Genomic DNA, 17,420 nt, shown 5'->3' on the forward strand with positions numbered 1-17,420 from the left:
CTTTCAGTGAAAGCTGTCTGCTTTGCTGTCAGTTCACCAAGCATTCTCCAAACCCTAACAAGCAAAAGGAGTCCAAATGAAAGGATAAGACAAAGTCTGGTTTTAACTAAAAACGTATGTAATTTAGGTATTTTGGGGCCTCGGCATGAATTAATTAATTGCTTAATCTTGTCATTCTTTTCTGTTGTGCTAAATTATTTCCAAATATAGATATTAAAAGGTAGCAAAAGGAATTAAAGTAATTAGTTGCATCTATTAGTCACAGTCCTCTAATAATAATGTAAAATGCAAATGCTGTATCTTTAGGAACTTTGCAGGGAATTTTGCTTCTTTGATGTCATAATATAGAAGAAGCATATGTCAGCATTTGCCTTCTGCAAGCACTCAAACTGGTTTTGATTCTCACAGGGTAGATCTTGCAGGTCTGTTTATTCCAACTTTCACAGTTTGAGAAGAGGACAACACTCGAACTTGCCAGTATACAGGAACTCTGATTTTCCTGTTTGTTTGTTTATTTGTTTGTTTGTTTTAATTATTGTGAGAGGAGGGTGGATTGATGATGTGGAGATGAGAGTTTTGAACAATGAAGAATTGACTTTGAAGTGCACATGTCAGGATATCCACTGTTTAAACGGCAGAAATGTGGATCTGTAGAATAATTTTCAGATGCTGATTGTGTAATGACACTACTTGGCTCTGACACACATATTTTTGCAGGGGAAGTACAGACATTACTTAAGGGATATAGAGTTTCTTTATTAGCATCAAAAGCAGTGTGGCCCACTACACCATGGCAGAGGCATTTTATTCAGGTGACAAACACTCTCTAAAGATACATAGCTATATTGAGACTTACAGTTATCCTTTTTTACTTGACATGTAGCTGACCACTGTCAGTGGTTAGAGCTTGTATTAAAGAAATAAACAAGGGGATTATAGAATCCTTGCTTGTTTTGAGGGTTCATTTTGTTCTGATGATGCCATGATGATTTTTTGCCTTGTCTTTTATACCCCTTTTATATACCTTTTTATAGCTTTTGTATTCTTAGTGGGTTTTAGCCTACATTCTTAGACTTATTTGTCAAGCTAGGAGACTAAACATCTTAGAAGCCTTGTAGTTAGGGATCAGAAAGCCCCAGACACCAAGGTCCTCTCCAGAACACATTTTGTAAACTAAGATAGAACCATCCAGGGGAAGGTTCCTCGGGGAGGGGGCCTCACTGGAGCCTCTCACTGGGGAATCTTTGATAGATATGCTAATTAATAAGACCTATAAGGTTCTACCCGATCTATCGGGTGTGTGCATTGCAGGGTGCATTTCGGTGCATTCCACCTGGGCGTGGTGCACCTAAGGATCCTTAAAATAAATACCAAGGTAAAATCCCTTTTACCCTTCTAACCGTGTTTGATTCTTGATTTTAAGACCAGGAAAAGGCATCACTGAAAAAAGAAAATCTCATTTTAAAACAGTTAGTGGAGAAAATGCATCTTCTGTGAGAAAGGATCCTTAAGAATTCAGTTACATACATAGTTACTGACCAATAAAAATCAGGTATTTTCCCAGAGGAAGAAGTTGAAAATTTCTATCATTACACTCAGTGGTGGTAAGTCCTCATACTTTTGGTGGAAAATTATTCCTTCTTAGCTGGTGGTATTTATTTTTTTAAGACATTTGTCTCTTGGCAAGTTCAGTGTTACCAGGCTCTCTGCCTATGTTGGAGGATTATTGCTCTATCTTTGTGTTAAATGGGGCTACACCTTTTTCCCCTTCTATTTCTTTGCATTTTTGTTTTGGTTTGGTTTTTGATTCTGTCAAGCTGCTGATGTAATTAAGGTTTGGAAAGAAGAGAGGGTGTGGGCGCCTGAAAATATTAAAGACAGGTTAATTCTAAACATGGCTTTTCATGTTGTCATTTCCCAGTTAACAATCAGCTTCATAGTGGATTTCTCTTGAATCTTTGCCATGATATACTGCCAGCAAATGGGAGTGGTGAAAAATACTGGGAAGACCAGTGACTGCTAAAATAACACAAAATAATGGTGCTGTCATCACCTGTTGCCACAATATAGAATTCAACAAAAAATGCATGCAGTGGAAGGCCTTAGAATATCATTGCGTATACAAGTCACATTCAAGAAAATTATTTATATTTTTTTATTCTATCCACAGATACCTGATAATTGGTCATTGTGTTTTAGTTGACACACCTAAGAATCTGGTTCCTTCTAGTATACACAGACTTCTCTGCAATGTTAAGAAACTGCTTCCATTTTAATAAGCAGGGGATTCAATCCTGAACATCTTATTATTCAAAGCAGTTGTTTTAGGCCTCATCTTGTAACTGGGACAAAATCTTGTAAAATTTTGGTATTTTAATCCTTTAGTAAGTGTTCTTAATATTGGTGGGACATTGGAGAAGAAAAAGAAAGAGGCATCTAGTTTTTGATCTCTTTGCAGAACTATGCTTATCGCAATACTACTTTGCTTGGATACATAAAGTTTGAGTATATTCTTCTTAAGACATCTTTTGGAATTTGATCCTGTCTCCATTATAGAAAAAAAAAATTTACAACTTCATTGGAAATTTTGGACAGCAGCAAAACAAAGATGAGTTTTGGGGCTTTTTTGTACTGCAAAAATATTAAATTTCTAGTTACTTGTGTAAAGTATGAGGAAATTGCTGAGCACTGCCTGCAAATAAGTACAAAAATTTTAATGAAAACCCAAATCTTAAACTGGCAACATGTCAACCTACTTTTGACAGTAATGTGTTCTTTTGTCAATGTGTAATGTTATAAATACTGAAACAGACAAAAATCCCAACAAAAATGTATTTTGAAATCTCAGGAATATTCAAACACTGTGTGAAAATCTAAAGTTTTGCAGTCTTAATGTTTGCTTTTCTAAAAAAATTAAGTATTATTTTAGGTGTGTAAAGGATTAAGAATCTCTGTTGTAAAAATCTTTTTAGTAGTCTAAATTATAGCAGTTGAAATGGGAGAAAACATTGTCTTAAATTTGCTTTTAAATAGTATCCATTGTTAAACAGTAAAAAGAGGACTTTTTAAGGACATTTTTCAGTGGCCACCTGGAATGGACCTAGAATATTTGTACATCAGTTTACCTATACTTTTGGATTATAAATCTTTCCAGTAGGTAGGGAAATAAAGATAGTTGAGGTTTTCATAAAAATTTTATCAAGTCTTATCAGCCACAGAATTGCTTCACAGCGAATGGGAAAAAATCATGGATTGTTCAGTTAATATTGCAGCAACAAGTGGAGAGTTTGGAAAAAGCTGTTCAGCTATCTTGATGGGAACCAAAACTTTTTCATAAGTCATTCAAGTACAAATTAGCAAAGACAGAGATAGAAAGCCACTTTACAAAACTAAAATAAACACAGTTTGATATGTTAAGGTGCAGCAGTTGTTCAAACCTACATGACATTATAAACTAATTCTGAAATTTTTGCGCTTTTTGTGGTCAGTTGTCTCATTTTCCAGGCAGTGGCCATCCAATACTGAGCTTTCCCCTTGATGGCAAGTTAGCTATTATTTTTGCCAAATTTCATGTATTTCCATATAAAGTCACTGATTTGAAACACATGTTCATAGACGTAAGTAGTGTTTTACAGCACATATACTTTATTATGGGGTATATTTTGTCTAAAATGTTATTCATAGATCTTGAACAAAAGGAAGTTTACAAACAGGAATTACTCCTCTGACGTTTCTGAAACATTTCTGCTCATAAAAGCAGGAAATTGAAGCCATTGAAATTTAGTGAAGAAAATTAGTGGGACCTCACTCTAGGATAGCTGGTCACATTGTGACTGCATGGTTTCCCCCAGAGTAAGAGACTTCACAGTACATTTTTTGCACTTCTGCTTATTCATAGAATTGTTCACTTCAGCAGCTATTCCGAAGCTCACTGCTCTAAGGATCTCAAACAGTAGTTGTTCTATGTCTTGCATGTGCATTTTAAACAAAATTTTTATGCATTATTTAACTGTTTAGGTATTTTTACCCAGAAGAATTACTTACTTTTGTTGATTCAGAAGAAAAATAAGGTTTTATTCTACATTATATAAGTGTTTTGTAATGGTAATATTTTAGGACCATTCCTATTCCTGCAGTTGGGTTTGTCTTTGGGCAAGCTGTTTCTTTGACAGTTTTTGGATCCCAGGAGTGTCCTGGTAGAAGGTGATATATTTTCAGTGTAACATGGACTAGTACATAGAAAATTACCATAATCTATATTACACATTCAGCATTACTATGCATATCTCTATTTGCTTTCTCCACCTGAGCTGAAACTGGTACTGTCATTTCATTATTCATACTTCTAGGTACTTCAATATGTCTTTATTTTGTTAATAACTGTTCAATTATTCTTAACTTTAGGAATTATGGGACAAAAGTAAGCATGTTTAATTGTTTTTTTAGTCCCCTAATTTCATTTATTCATGCATGTTTCTCCTTTAGTTATATAGGGAAACAGATTTGACTCCTGGTTTAAATTAAATCTTTCAAATGAGAGATGAAAGATGCATTCCTTTGTAATAAATGATGAATAAGTCTGTCAGCTGTACACTGGGCCAAGCACCATGTACAGTACATGTACACTATGTACTAGAAAATAACTTTGTGAAAGTAAGGTTGAGGTGTAGCAGTAATCCCTCAAGGTTTGTAGTCTTGCGGAGAAAGTTACTTCTGCATACTGCTCATAGTAGAGACTTTTCTTGAAGAATAAAGCTTCCATCCACACCTGCTAGCTAACGTACATTCACTGAGACGGGTTATTTGGTTGTTTATGTACCTCACCACAAATGCCTTGGGAGGTGTGCTAACTTGTTTGGAGATGCGATTAACTGAAACTTTCCTAGGGAAGTCTGAAGGGTTGGAATTTTGAAAAGAAATAGGAAGATTATAAATTTTTTATACATACCGAGAAAGATGTAAAGGGATCATTTAGACAATAGAATCCAAATTTGAAACCCTTCTACTTTGTATATATATTTTATATTTTTTTCTTTTATTACCTAATCCTTTCAAATCCTAATCAAATCCTAAACCCAGGTAATTTGAAGATGTCCGTCTCAGTGGGTTGATATAATGACCTGTGTGATCAAGTACCAATAACTTGAGTCATTTAGCATACACTCCAGCTGCTGTGTTAAACAGCTTTTTTTTATTCCATAAGGGCCTTAGTTTGATGATACAAGCTGTCAGTGCACCCTGACTGCAAGACTAATGTACATGAACTGCTAATTGATCCTGAAGAAGCAACAGAACTTTCTCCTTAGTCAAAATCCTACTGGATATTGGTGTGCATTCTGTGCAAAGTAGAGGTAAAAAAAGGAGCGGGGGTGGGCAGGTATGTGACTTCCTTTGCAGTGAGCGCCACAGCTCCTGCAAGAGCAGCACTGTGTCCTAGCCAAAGAGGTATGTGCTTGGCTTTCCATTTTCTGTAGGATTCCTTGTTGTGTGATATTTACTCACTGCAGTTGAGTACTACACAATGAACTATAAATAGCTAATCTAAGCTCAGGACCCATTCCATTTTGACACTCCAAATACTGAGCAATTTGTAGCTTTTGCAGATAAATCCAAAATACTGATGCCTCAGGTAGTATTTCCATAGTGAGACCAAATATTTTTTCAAAGTTCTGTAGCTCATATTTTTAATTTGTATTTTGTTGAAACTCTTGTAATGGCAGAGGCCTTAAGGACAGGTCAGAAGGCTTATAGGCTGTTACATGTGTGACAAAGAGGCCATAAAGAATCTGGTCAGATGTAGCTAATTAAAGGTAAATGAAGGACAGCTGCTTTTTATGTTGCCAGCACATCTTTGATCTGCTCTACCCCTCAGACCTCTGTGGGCAAGGTAGTTAAATACAAACTAGGAGGCCTATTTTAAAGACATTAAAACCCTCCAGGGCAATTGAGTGACAGTCCAAGCAGCCATAAGCTGTTTGCTTTATTCATTAGAGAACTTTAAATGTGTCAAGAAATAAAATAATGTCCATGCTCTTAGATCAGCATTAGCAATGAAGATTACAACAGCACTGGGACGTATGAATGGGCAAACTTCTTATGAAAACAAGTTTACTGAGAAGCGTTTTACTATAGCAGCAAAGAAAATATCAGTTACACATTTTTGTTGCAGGAATATTGATTCAATATGCATTGAAATATCCGAAGCTGTAGTGACACAAACATCATGTAACCCAGCGCTGACCTCAGTGGTCCCTTCAGTCATGGTTTAAAAAACTTCCATTTCAGACACACATGAAGGAAAGAATATGTCATATGTGAGTGACATAATAGCCTGTAATACTTGCTGAAAAATTTATGGAGAATTTGCACAATATATAGCCCTTCACTTGTGTCTAGAGGCTCAGATACTGAAGTTTGTAAACTACAAGTGTTTATTTTATCACTCAAAGTTTTAATGTTAATATAGCATCAGAAAGACAAATTAAAAAAAGAAAATCTGTTAGCTATATAAACAACTCTTTATTGCTAGTCATTTAGGAAAAAGTGACTTTGCACAGAAATATTTGTGAATCCAATTCAGTGTATTTTTTGAAAATTGTTTGATATCTTAATGTTTTTATTACTATTTTTAAATAGGAATTTAAATGATAGTTAAAATTTAGTAAATTCCTGTGACATTCTAAACGGTAAATTCTGGTGATCCATGCCATAATGCTTCAATAATATTTAAGAACATGAAGAAAATATTTGGTTTTTTTAATGTGGGCTGTGTTTTCCTCCATTATCTTTTGTGTCAGTACCCAAATGTTACCTTGTTTGACGGTATAATCAAACCCTCCATGCTATTTAGCCCCATGGGAACAGCTTTGGTATTTTAAAATCAGATAAAGGTGTGAAAAGTCTAGAATTCTTAAACTGTCTTTTTGACTATATCATAAATGCAAATTTTGTGGGTCTTACCATACAAAGAACATTTCTACATAGCATTTTGCCTCAGAAAGGCTCTGTGTGAGTAGTGCAGTTGGAACTGCATGCCTGTGAAAGTAGTATATGCTATTGGAGTCTGGAAGAACCTTTCTTCCAAAGACATGTAGCTCTAGTAGAAGATTCTTTGTTACTAGGCACTGATTTTTGCTGGTTGATTTGACGATTCCTTCTAGTCTTGCTATAATTATATTTAACTATGCATAATTTAAAATTAATTCGATCCTCCAAATTGTCATAGATTTCTTTAATGGCAGATATATAAGTATTTCTGTAGTCAAGCCATGGGCATGCGGTTAATCAAGTTGGTAGGTCTGTGAAACAGGGACTTAATTTTTTCAAGTAAGCAGCAAATAAAAAAATTGAATTAAACTGGAAGATGGCCTTTGTTTTTTACTCAGTTCTTAGAGAACTTAAATGAGCATTGAGCAGTTTTAGTGGAGCATGTTAAATGATTCATAGAGCTGTACTCTAGGCAACAGTAGGTACAAAGATGTGGTTATTGCTGGCAGCATGAGCATAATTTCCTGATTTGACTGATTGTGCCTTGAATGTTGTAGAAAGCAAACAATGAATAAATTTGTGCTAAATTTAGAGCAGTTTGCATACCTGCTTTGAACATCAAAGCTAGATATTTTTTACCCCGAGGCAAGAAATACATTGAGAAAATATTGCAGAATTCTACTAAATGTAAGTTAGGTAGATATTGTTGATTGAGAACCCATGGTTTTGGTGAGCACATTTACAGCTATCTCACATTGAATCAACATGTATCAGCTTGTCTCTGTGTTAGACTGAAAAAATGTCTATACTGTGGTAGAACTACTGAGAAAGGGAATTACAATACCTTGATAGGACCATTTGTCACCAACCTAAAGATCCAATAAAAATAAGTCCAAAAAAAGGAACTAAAACATAAGAATAGTCTTGGGGGGTTTATTGTTTTTCATTTTTCCAACAAAATCCCCGAGGCAAGATAAATACCTTCTCAATGTGTTCCGTGCTGACAAATGCTGAATTGCAAATGTTGCTTTATCATTACTACAACAACTCAGTTGTTGTACTCAGTGCTTGTGTATGCATGTATTATCTCAGTGTGGAATTTGCCCTTCCAAAGGCTATAAAGCTTTGTGCACGTGTGCCCAGGTATAGATCACAGCTTAGGTTTGAGTATCTTTTATTCAGAGTATGACTATTTAAGAAGATGCATACCGTTTTCTGTCTTTATTCACTTAATTGCTATAGCCCAGTTTTCAAGCTCAGCAAAAATAATAAGACTACATTGGCATTTATTTTATATTTGCAATAGAACTGAACAGTTTCCCATCTGATAATTATGTTCTCTTTAGCTGGGCAGACAGCAGTGAAACAGAGGAAATACTAGGTAAGAACTGTGAGCACCAAGGATGAGCAATTTGAACTTTCTGCTGTGAGCACTGAGCATGAGCATGTTTCTAGCTAGGTCTGTGTACTGGGACTTGGAAGCTGAAGGGAGTTTATGGCTGAGTAACAGCTGATCTAGACAAAATGCTGCCTGAAACACGCATTTCCAGCTCCTGTCTTCCACACACCTAGGATGTGATTCTCCTGCCTTTGAGGAATCTTTACTTGAAACCTTGAAGATTAAAATGTTCGTTTGCTATACTATATAACCAAGGAGCTATTATTATTTCAACACTAGCTGAATTACTTTCATGGACAGAGCTCCAAGAACACTGACCACTTTCAGCACAAGTACTATAGACCAAAAAACAAAAATTTCCACTTGCTGCTGAAGTCCAGGGTGGTTTGGGTTTGTTTTTTTTTTTTTGAAAGTCAGGTAATCCCTGTTCCCAACCCTGCTTTTGGGGATACCAATTCCAGATAGCAGTGCTACACTGACAGATTGCATCTGTTAGGGACCACTGTTACCTAACAAGAAGTTGAGCATGGCCCAGCTCCTCCGGTAGACATGCAAAAGACTTCTTCTATAATGTGAAAGTAAACCAACAGCTCCTCCTGGGATCCTCCTGTGATCAGCCAACACATTTTTAAACACAGACATCCTTGTCTACACCGAGGGGAAAATCATATTCAACAGCTTGTTTAATTAACATGTTTTCTAGTGTATTTTCTCCGTGTAGACTAGGTCTCTGAGGAAGAATGACTCATGAATACAGTACTGCCATTATGGAGTACTTTTTGGAGTAACTTTCCATTTCTCCACATTTTCTAAGGAAAGCATTGATTTGGCTCATTACCTAAAACGTTAATTAATGTTTGTGAGGATCTCCACGGTACCATTAGTTAATCCCATACCACATCACTGAATAGAATCTCGGGCAAGAGTTAAAATGAGTGTCACTTTCTTAAGCGAAGGCTAACAGGTAGATCTTTCTCAGCACAGTCTACGCATGCTGTTGTATTCCTTGGAGCCTAGTTGACGTATACTACAATCGAGAAGGGCACAATGTGTGACTGCTTCCCTAGGAAAGGAGTGAGCCTTGGCTGCCCAGTGAACCTAACACTTTGTGGACCTTTCTGAGGAAGATGTACCTCTACAAAACAGTTAAAAGCCTTACGTGTCTGTGAAGGTGAAGTCAGACAGCCAGCTAATAGAAATTAATTAATCTGTGCAGAATTGACTGCAGGGATGCTTTTTTCCAGGCATTGGTTATTTATGAAATAGTGCTGTTACAATCTGGAAGAGAGTCCATGCTTCATCTTGTCAAATGGAGTGTTTTAGCCAACAGAAAAGCATATTTAAGAGGAATTTGTCATTGTTTTTATTAGGATACAAAGATCAACACAGGATTCTTTCTGTCAGACTTATATTCTCAGAAGGAAATGCATAGTACACATAAAATACTTATGATCATTTCATACATTGTAACTATATCTATGTAAAAGCCAAAATAAATATCAACTGTTCCAGCTATACAATATACAGTGCCTGATGTGTTTATTGCCACATTTTCTATGACCAGTCTCCTGTCTGTTGTGTTTCTCCAGTGACTGTGTTATTCCAGGGAAATGAGTAACACAAGGGGAGGAGGGTGCATAATGGCTTCTACACTGTAGGGGGTTGTCTGAACTAACACATGGATCATGCTCTACATCTCTTGAATCTGGGTTGAATCTGTGTTCGTGTATTATGTGGAAAAGACATAGAGGGTGAGCTGCTCAGGTTTCTTTGAAAGACAAATCAGTGTTTATCACAGACACTTCACACTTTTCAGTTCATAGCTTTGAGGATCAATGAAATGCTGAAGATAAGAAGATAAGGCCTCTCCTAAGGACGTCCAAAGCCCAAATGGTTCTGGTTTTATCTGTGTTATTTTGCAAGAACTGTTAGCTAGGTTGCATTCTTTTTCTCCCTGTGCAGTGAATAGATGAAGTATGGAAACCCTTGCAGATATGAGGAGAGCTATAATCCTGTGCTGCTGAAATCTCAAAACTTTCACATTTTGCCAGATGGATTGTTACAATTACAGCACATTTTAAACAGTGTCATAGTATTATCAGTGATTATTGATACAAGATTTGTGTGAATGATGGAATAGAGCAACAAAGAACAAAGGAACTCAAAGTAGCCACCAGTCACCAAAATTTTTGCATTGAAGAGATGTATGTGAAGATAGCCAGTTTGAAATTTTAAGTGTGAATCTTGTAGATGAAAATTTAATGTAATCCATAATGGAAACAATTTAAAGACAGAAGGTATTAGTTGGGAAAGGGAAAATGCTTTACTGAGGAGGGTCAGTTTGGGGGTCAGCATTTTCTGTCATTTTATTCCCTCCATGGGCTCAGTTACTGAGCAGAATGTTTTACATAGTAGAATTCTGGACTCCCTTCTTGGTTGTTGATATTCCACTTGTGTGCAGTCAGAGCATGTCAACGATGACAGCTGGTTGTTTCTTCAACACACAGATTTTGATTATGTCTTGGTTTATGGTTAGTATTTGGTTTTCACAGGGAATGTTTTCCCACCCAGAAGACAACAAATGTTGGACTGACCCAGTAATTGTTCTTTCCTATATTTCCTTTGGGCTCTTGTTCAGCTAGTTGGATCTGAGTTGTTTTAAACATAATTAGGCCTTCATAAATCACTCTGGGTTGGTTTGCATGTGACATCACCAAGGAGACCCAATGGGACAATTAGAGTATTTTTTTGGACAGTGTATCTGTAACTATGTTAACTACTTTATCATGGAAATAAAATTTGTAAACAGTAGTCTTTGCAGTGACAAGTTAAGATATATTGCACCCTGATAGAGCTGTTTAGTAAATTAGATTTTCATAGTGCTAATTGAATTTGTCACAAAGCTGATGAACATTAGCTAAAGAAAGAGCAATATATTTTATTTTATTGAGCACATCTCAGAGTGCTTGTAATTTAGTGAGGCCACCACACTTTCTGGGCAGGCTATCAAGTAGGATGTTGTAATGATTTGCATGACTACTATAGTAGATGGAAAAATGTAGCTTGTGTTTGTAGCTGTTCCATTAGTGTCTTGCACAGTGTGCAGTCCTTTGGTGCTCTTCAGAGAGTTGTGTCATAATCCCAGCATCTTTTGAAGAATTCTGTCTGGTGAAATCAGTAACTATACATCGTTTAAAACCTGGTGTGTAATTATATGATGAGACAAAAGAAAGACTGAGAAAGGCAGATAACCAATAGAATCCTGAAGTTATCAAAACAGAGCTCTTGCCAAGGACCTTGGAATTCATCTGATTCAGTTGCTGGAAAAATGCCTGAATTAAAAATTATCCTATGAGGACCAAGAAAATAGAGCCAAAATCTGGCACTCTACAATTTTCTCCCAAAATGGTCATTAATGCTGCAAAAACAGAATAGGGTGAACAACCCTTGGCCCCATGTTTGGCCCCCTACTGTAGGCTCTATCTGCCAAAATAAGATGGAATAGAAGATCAAAAATGGGGAGGGAGGGGGAAGGTTGGAAAAGGAGAGCTTAGAAAAGGAAGGTAGTTGGAAAGGGAAAATCTCATAGGCTATGCCCCCTGCTAGCACTGAAATACTCGGTTGCAGCTCCACTCACAAAGCACCTGTTGGCAGCTGTTGGAGCAGTTTATAGGCTTTGGGACAGTTCCCTTACATGAAATGTGATATGGTCTTATTTTAGTAAAATAGAAGCAATTCCTGGACAATAATTACAGCAATAAATATACCTGCACAGAAATAACGATGACAGCTTTTGCTTTCATTTAAAAAATTACATTATTTTTAATGAATCTCATTGCTAATATTAATATTCTTTGGCTGATAACACCTATGTTGTCTTCCTTTTATTCAGAAATGAAAACAAAACAATGTTGCATGGAGTGAAAAGAAAATACAGCAAAACAATGATAATAAATATTAACTTGATACCGTCCTTCAAACTCAGTGGCAGGAAATTAGTTGACAGGATGTGAGAATTCTCCATCATGTGAATCTAAGTCCTGATGATGAGCAGTGGAACAGGAAGGGGAAGAGCCAGGACTACACGTCAGCATCAGCACAGGGCAGGATAGGACAAAGTACCAGTGAGGCTGCAGCTCAGATACTCAGGAATCAGATGTCATCTTAACATCAAGTTCATCTAAACCACCAGTGCAGTCCTGCAGTGTCCTTAGGAATTATTCTTATATGACAAAGAAGCAAGTGCCAACCTGAACTCCCTTCCTTTGCTACTTTCAGCAAGACTTAATGCATTTATTTATGATGCCAGTCAAATGTTCCCACTGTTCTTAAGTCAGAAAACTGAGCAAAAACTAAGTTTAAATTGATTGCATCACTAAAGTCCTCACTTTCCCCAATCTAATGAACAACTAGCATCATTTAATGTTGAAAAGCCTAGTGGTTTACATGCACTACAGAAGAGCGTGTTTAATACATGAAGTGTATAAGTACTGTATCGTCAATGATATATTTGGGTTTTTACTTTACTTTTCAAATTTCAAAAACTATTGGAGTCAATGAAAATTAAATTACTATTTGTGCAAATGTTTATTAGGCCTTTCTTTCTTATTCTTCTATAGGTCTTGTAGAAATTTGCCTGATGCATCCCCTTGATGTAGTGAAAACAAGGTAAGATCATGCTTGAACAGGTTTTGTTGACACTGGAAGATATCCAAATTACAAGCTGTCAAAAAATAAAATCCTAGAACTTCTCCAAGTAAGATAACTTGTGCCTTTAATGACATTCATATTTACTTACCTGAATCTACAGCATTTGACAGATGGAATTTGAGTAGCATGGCACATTTCTGATTAGAGGTCATCTAAAGGTGTTAAATCTGCTTATGACATGTATTTTTACTCTTGTAACACAATGGTATGACATGAAGACGGCAAAAGTTAAATTCACTTACTATATGTAGTACCTGCAGTAATGCTTTTATATGTAATTGGGAAATACCATATTGCCTCCAAAATACTTTTCACAGATTTTTTTATAAAAATAATAAGGGAAGGTGTTCTATATTCTTTTTGTAAGCTGAGTAACTACATGGTTTTATCTTTTTAAAAATTGTTTCTGTCTTTTTTTTTTCTGAAAATTTGTTCTTATATGAGTATAAATGATTAAATGACCTTGAAAATTTGCTCGAGTTAGGTTTTTTTTAATGTTGATTACAGAAATGAAAAAAAAAAAAAGTTGTGTTTCTAGTTTCTGGAATATCCTTTTATTTTCTATGCTTTATAGTTTTCATGTAAATTCACAAGGGAGTGTTACTGTACATGAAAAGCAAACCAGAATGGAGAAGGATACTTTTAGAAGGGGAAAAGTATTCATGCCATGTGTGTTATGCAGTGCCAATATTTACCATATACTTCTCCTGGTCTATCTAGGTCCCAAGCATCTAGGTAGAAAAGCTTCACTAGGAGACTAATCAGCCCCAAACAAATGATGAGGACAGCTGTGGTCTCTGGAATATGCTTTATATTGTCAATTGCTACTTCATATTCTAGTTCCAGTAAGCCAATGTGTGAGCTTTTTATGGATGCATTTTTGGCCTCTGTTTAAATCACGTTCTGTGATTTGCCTAAGACCTTGAGATGCCTTTTTTTGCAGGTTGCATTTTGCAGGAGGAAGTCATCTGTCTGTGGTCATTGTCCAGCACCAAGAGACAGTTATTAAGGCTCCATCTGTGTTAACTGCTGCTGAGGTGCTGTAGGTCTGCCTTGGGGCTTGGAGTTTGCTCAGGCAATTCTTCCATATCCCTTCATAACATGGAATGTGTTGATTCATACAGAGACAATGCACCTGGTAGTTTTGAGGATCCTCTCTGCCCCTCCCAAGAACCACTGAAACAATGCTATTAAAACAAGACTTACATAAGATTGAAATTAAAGGCTCAGAAGCAACAGGGTACAAGCAAAACAAAAACAAGACCAAATTTAAAAGAAAAAAATCTATCTTGCTCTGCTGTCAAGTGGTCCCCTGTCATGGGTTAGCAAGCATAGTCCCAGAAGTGATTTTCTTGCAAAGAGGTGCTTACAGCTTCCTCTGTGACCTGAAAGAACCTATCAGCTGTCCAGTTTGAATATGGACAATTTTTTAAAGGATGTGCTTTAGTGACTTCATTTTGGTAGGTTGTGCTAGGACTCACCTATAGCTTTCAAGCTTTGGTTTTACCTCTTCCCGTTTTTCTCTTTGTACTGAACTAGAACTCATGTTCTTTTGTAGCATAAATGTAGATCATTCATAATTTAGTATAAGCCACATATCATATGTCAGAAAATGCATTAATTGAACATCTGTACCAGCAGTCAACAGACATACCTTCAGTTTTCTGATAGAAACCACACAGCCAACTCTCAGAACACAAGGACAGATTTCCCCATTTCTCTTTGAAATTTTACTGAATTTTACACACTTTTAGTAGTGAAAAGGCTTTTCAGATCTGAGATCCAGAAATGTAAAGCATTAAAGAGTGTATGGGGATGTCTGTGAAACTATAACAATCCTTAAAAACACAATGAAAAGTAGTAAAAATTAGGAAACCCTTAAATGTGAAATATGAGTCCACAAACAGTGGAATTTTTAGAAGAAAGAAAGAAGTAGGAAAAAATGAAAGAACAGTAGCTATGCAGAAGAAATCAGATTATAGATCAAACTAAAACTGAGGGTCTGAATCAAATAAAAAATCCATTAAAGAAATTTCTTCATTTGAAGAAATTTCCATTGATTTAACTCTTCCACTGAGTTAGCTGCAACTCATTGCAGAAGTGGGCAGCACCCAAGTGACAGTTTTTCTAGTTGTTGATGTAGATGTATTCAGAGATATTACACAGAATTTGCAGTAACTTTTCTGCAGATCTCAGCACTGGGTAGTAGTTGAAAATACTTACATTTGAAAGCAAATGACAAAATCAAGAATGGAATATCCTTTGATCTCATCCATCATTTTGTTCTATGTTCCCAACATCATGCTTCTTCCTTTCATTTTGTAATGGTCCCAATTTACTGTAGCAGATTAATTCCTTGATGGCCTTGAAAGTTCAAATGAAACATTGGTTTTAATTCTGAACTTTGGACATAGAGTGTTTTCTAATATGTTTTCATTGACTTTATTCCTTTATTGCAGGGCCTCTAAGTACCCTTGTGTACTTAATCTTTCCCAACATGGTATTGAGAATCCGCCATTTCCTAATCGCTTCCTGCTATTATAGTTTTGGTGATTGGTTTAGGGTTTTCTTCCTTTTGGTTAGGTGAAAGGACATATGAAAGCACCATTTGTTGCTTAATTTTTATAGTGTTTTGAGTTTCCTGCCTTTTTTTTCTAGAAGTGTGTTTGGTGGAAAGAGTCCTGTGGCCATTTCAAATTATTGGGATCTCATTGATCTAAGTTACTGTTTTGAAGGAGTTTAGGGAAGATGTCAGAGGCTCACATCTAGTGGACTGGTGGCTTAGTGCTTCATTGATATTTTGTGTATGTGTATGTTTTTAATAAAAAAATTGGAAAAAATAAAGTTTCTGTCAAAGATTATTTTGAAGCCCTGGAAAATGGTTTGGCTCCTTTATGACATTTTGCAATATCTTTTTTGTGTTTAGCAATTTCTATTACTCTACAGTAACAGTGCTAGATTTGTTTATCTGCTCACATCAAGGGAGGAATAGTATATAACTACATGCTTGTAAACCATAGAGAATCCAAATGCTTAATGAAGTGTTTTTTCCTAAGTGTACATCTGAAAATAATTTTATTTTTTTCTCTGCTAGAACACCACAGATCACTACTCTAAGAAATTCCTGTTAGCTAGATAGATGAAGATAACTATGATCCATTGTTTTAGCTTTATTCTTTGAAATAAAGCTCTTTTCTCAATTGCAAGATATATTGGAACAGTTTCTGATGAGATATTATTAAAAAAAGATGTGCTGAATTTTTAATGTTTTTGTAGAACAGTCTCTAATAGCTATTTTATGTATCAGTTACCCTTATGATTAATTTAGCCATTAAATAAAGTACTGAATCTCGGTTCTTGTCCTCCTAAATACAGTCTGGTAAGTTTTTGTGTATGCCCATGTATCAGAAGTGACAGCAGTAGCAAGACTTTTTTGGTACAGATACAGTCAAGGACATAGAAGGTCTACTTTTAATTAAGAAATATAGATGATCTTTCTTTGCTAAAAAGTGAGAGCGGAGAAGTCTTAGCCTGGATAAAGAATTAGGTTTGCTTACTTTGTACCTTTTTTGTGTCTTAACTGTAATACAGGCTGTAATGTCATTTTAATCCATGAGACTTTCAAAGGGTGACAAAATGACATACTAGAACATGACACATAGGACAAGACATTGCCATCTATATTACTTTAAAATTAAGAATAGTAAAATGCTTTGCCAGGTAGAGTTTATCCTTTGTGTCCTAGTGGTGTATGTTTTGGCTCAAACAAATATACAAAATTCAGAACTTAATAACATTTTATTGTTGGATAATTAGTATTTAGTCAGAAGCTCATAGGTGTAGTTGGTGAGAAGAAAGGAAGAGAATTACAGGGAGTTGTATAAAGTCAAGGGAAAGCTAATTGTATTTGTAGGAATCAGTCACGCAAGCCTGACTGATAACTTGAGGATGTTACTGTGGTCTGTCTGACAAGTTCCAGGTTATGTTCTGAGGTAATCTGAATTCTCAGGAAAGAAACCTGTTTATTTTTTTCATTTCTCTACTACTGGGTTGCTGGCATAAAAATGACATTTTCAGCAGTTCCATAACTTTGAACTACATGCATTAACAGAATTTTCCTTGCTATTGCATTTTAACACCTCAAAAAATGCATGCAACCAATGGTCATATTGGAAAATTAGAAATACAAGTAGAAATAAAATTTTAGCTAATGTTTCCTAAGGTTTATAAGTTGATTCCCTTTCTATGTGCATTCTCTTTTTCTTTGATTATCATCAGTATTTATACAGCTGAATTTTATTGATTCCACTGGTCTTGGAAACAA

General features: G+C 35.8%; 1 protein-coding gene across 3 annotated transcripts in view; it reads left to right on the top strand.

Moving 5' to 3' along the window:
• The window catches only part of SLC25A21 (solute carrier family 25 member 21), a 237,452-nt gene that overhangs the window by 120,070 nt on the left and 99,962 nt on the right, over nt 1–17,420 (top strand). For all 3 annotated transcript variants that reach the window (XM_032112696.1, XM_032112698.1, XM_032112697.1), the window contains one exon: nt 13,006–13,054. In XM_032112696.1, coding sequence (XP_031968587.1) covers nt 13,006–13,054 — 49 coding nt within the window. The remainder of the gene's footprint in view (nt 1–13,005; nt 13,055–17,420) is intronic.

The sequence above is a fragment of the Corvus moneduloides genome, chromosome 6, assembly GCF_009650955.1.
Source record: "Corvus moneduloides isolate bCorMon1 chromosome 6, bCorMon1.pri, whole genome shotgun sequence".
Lineage (NCBI taxonomy): Eukaryota > Metazoa > Chordata > Aves > Passeriformes > Corvidae > Corvus > Corvus moneduloides.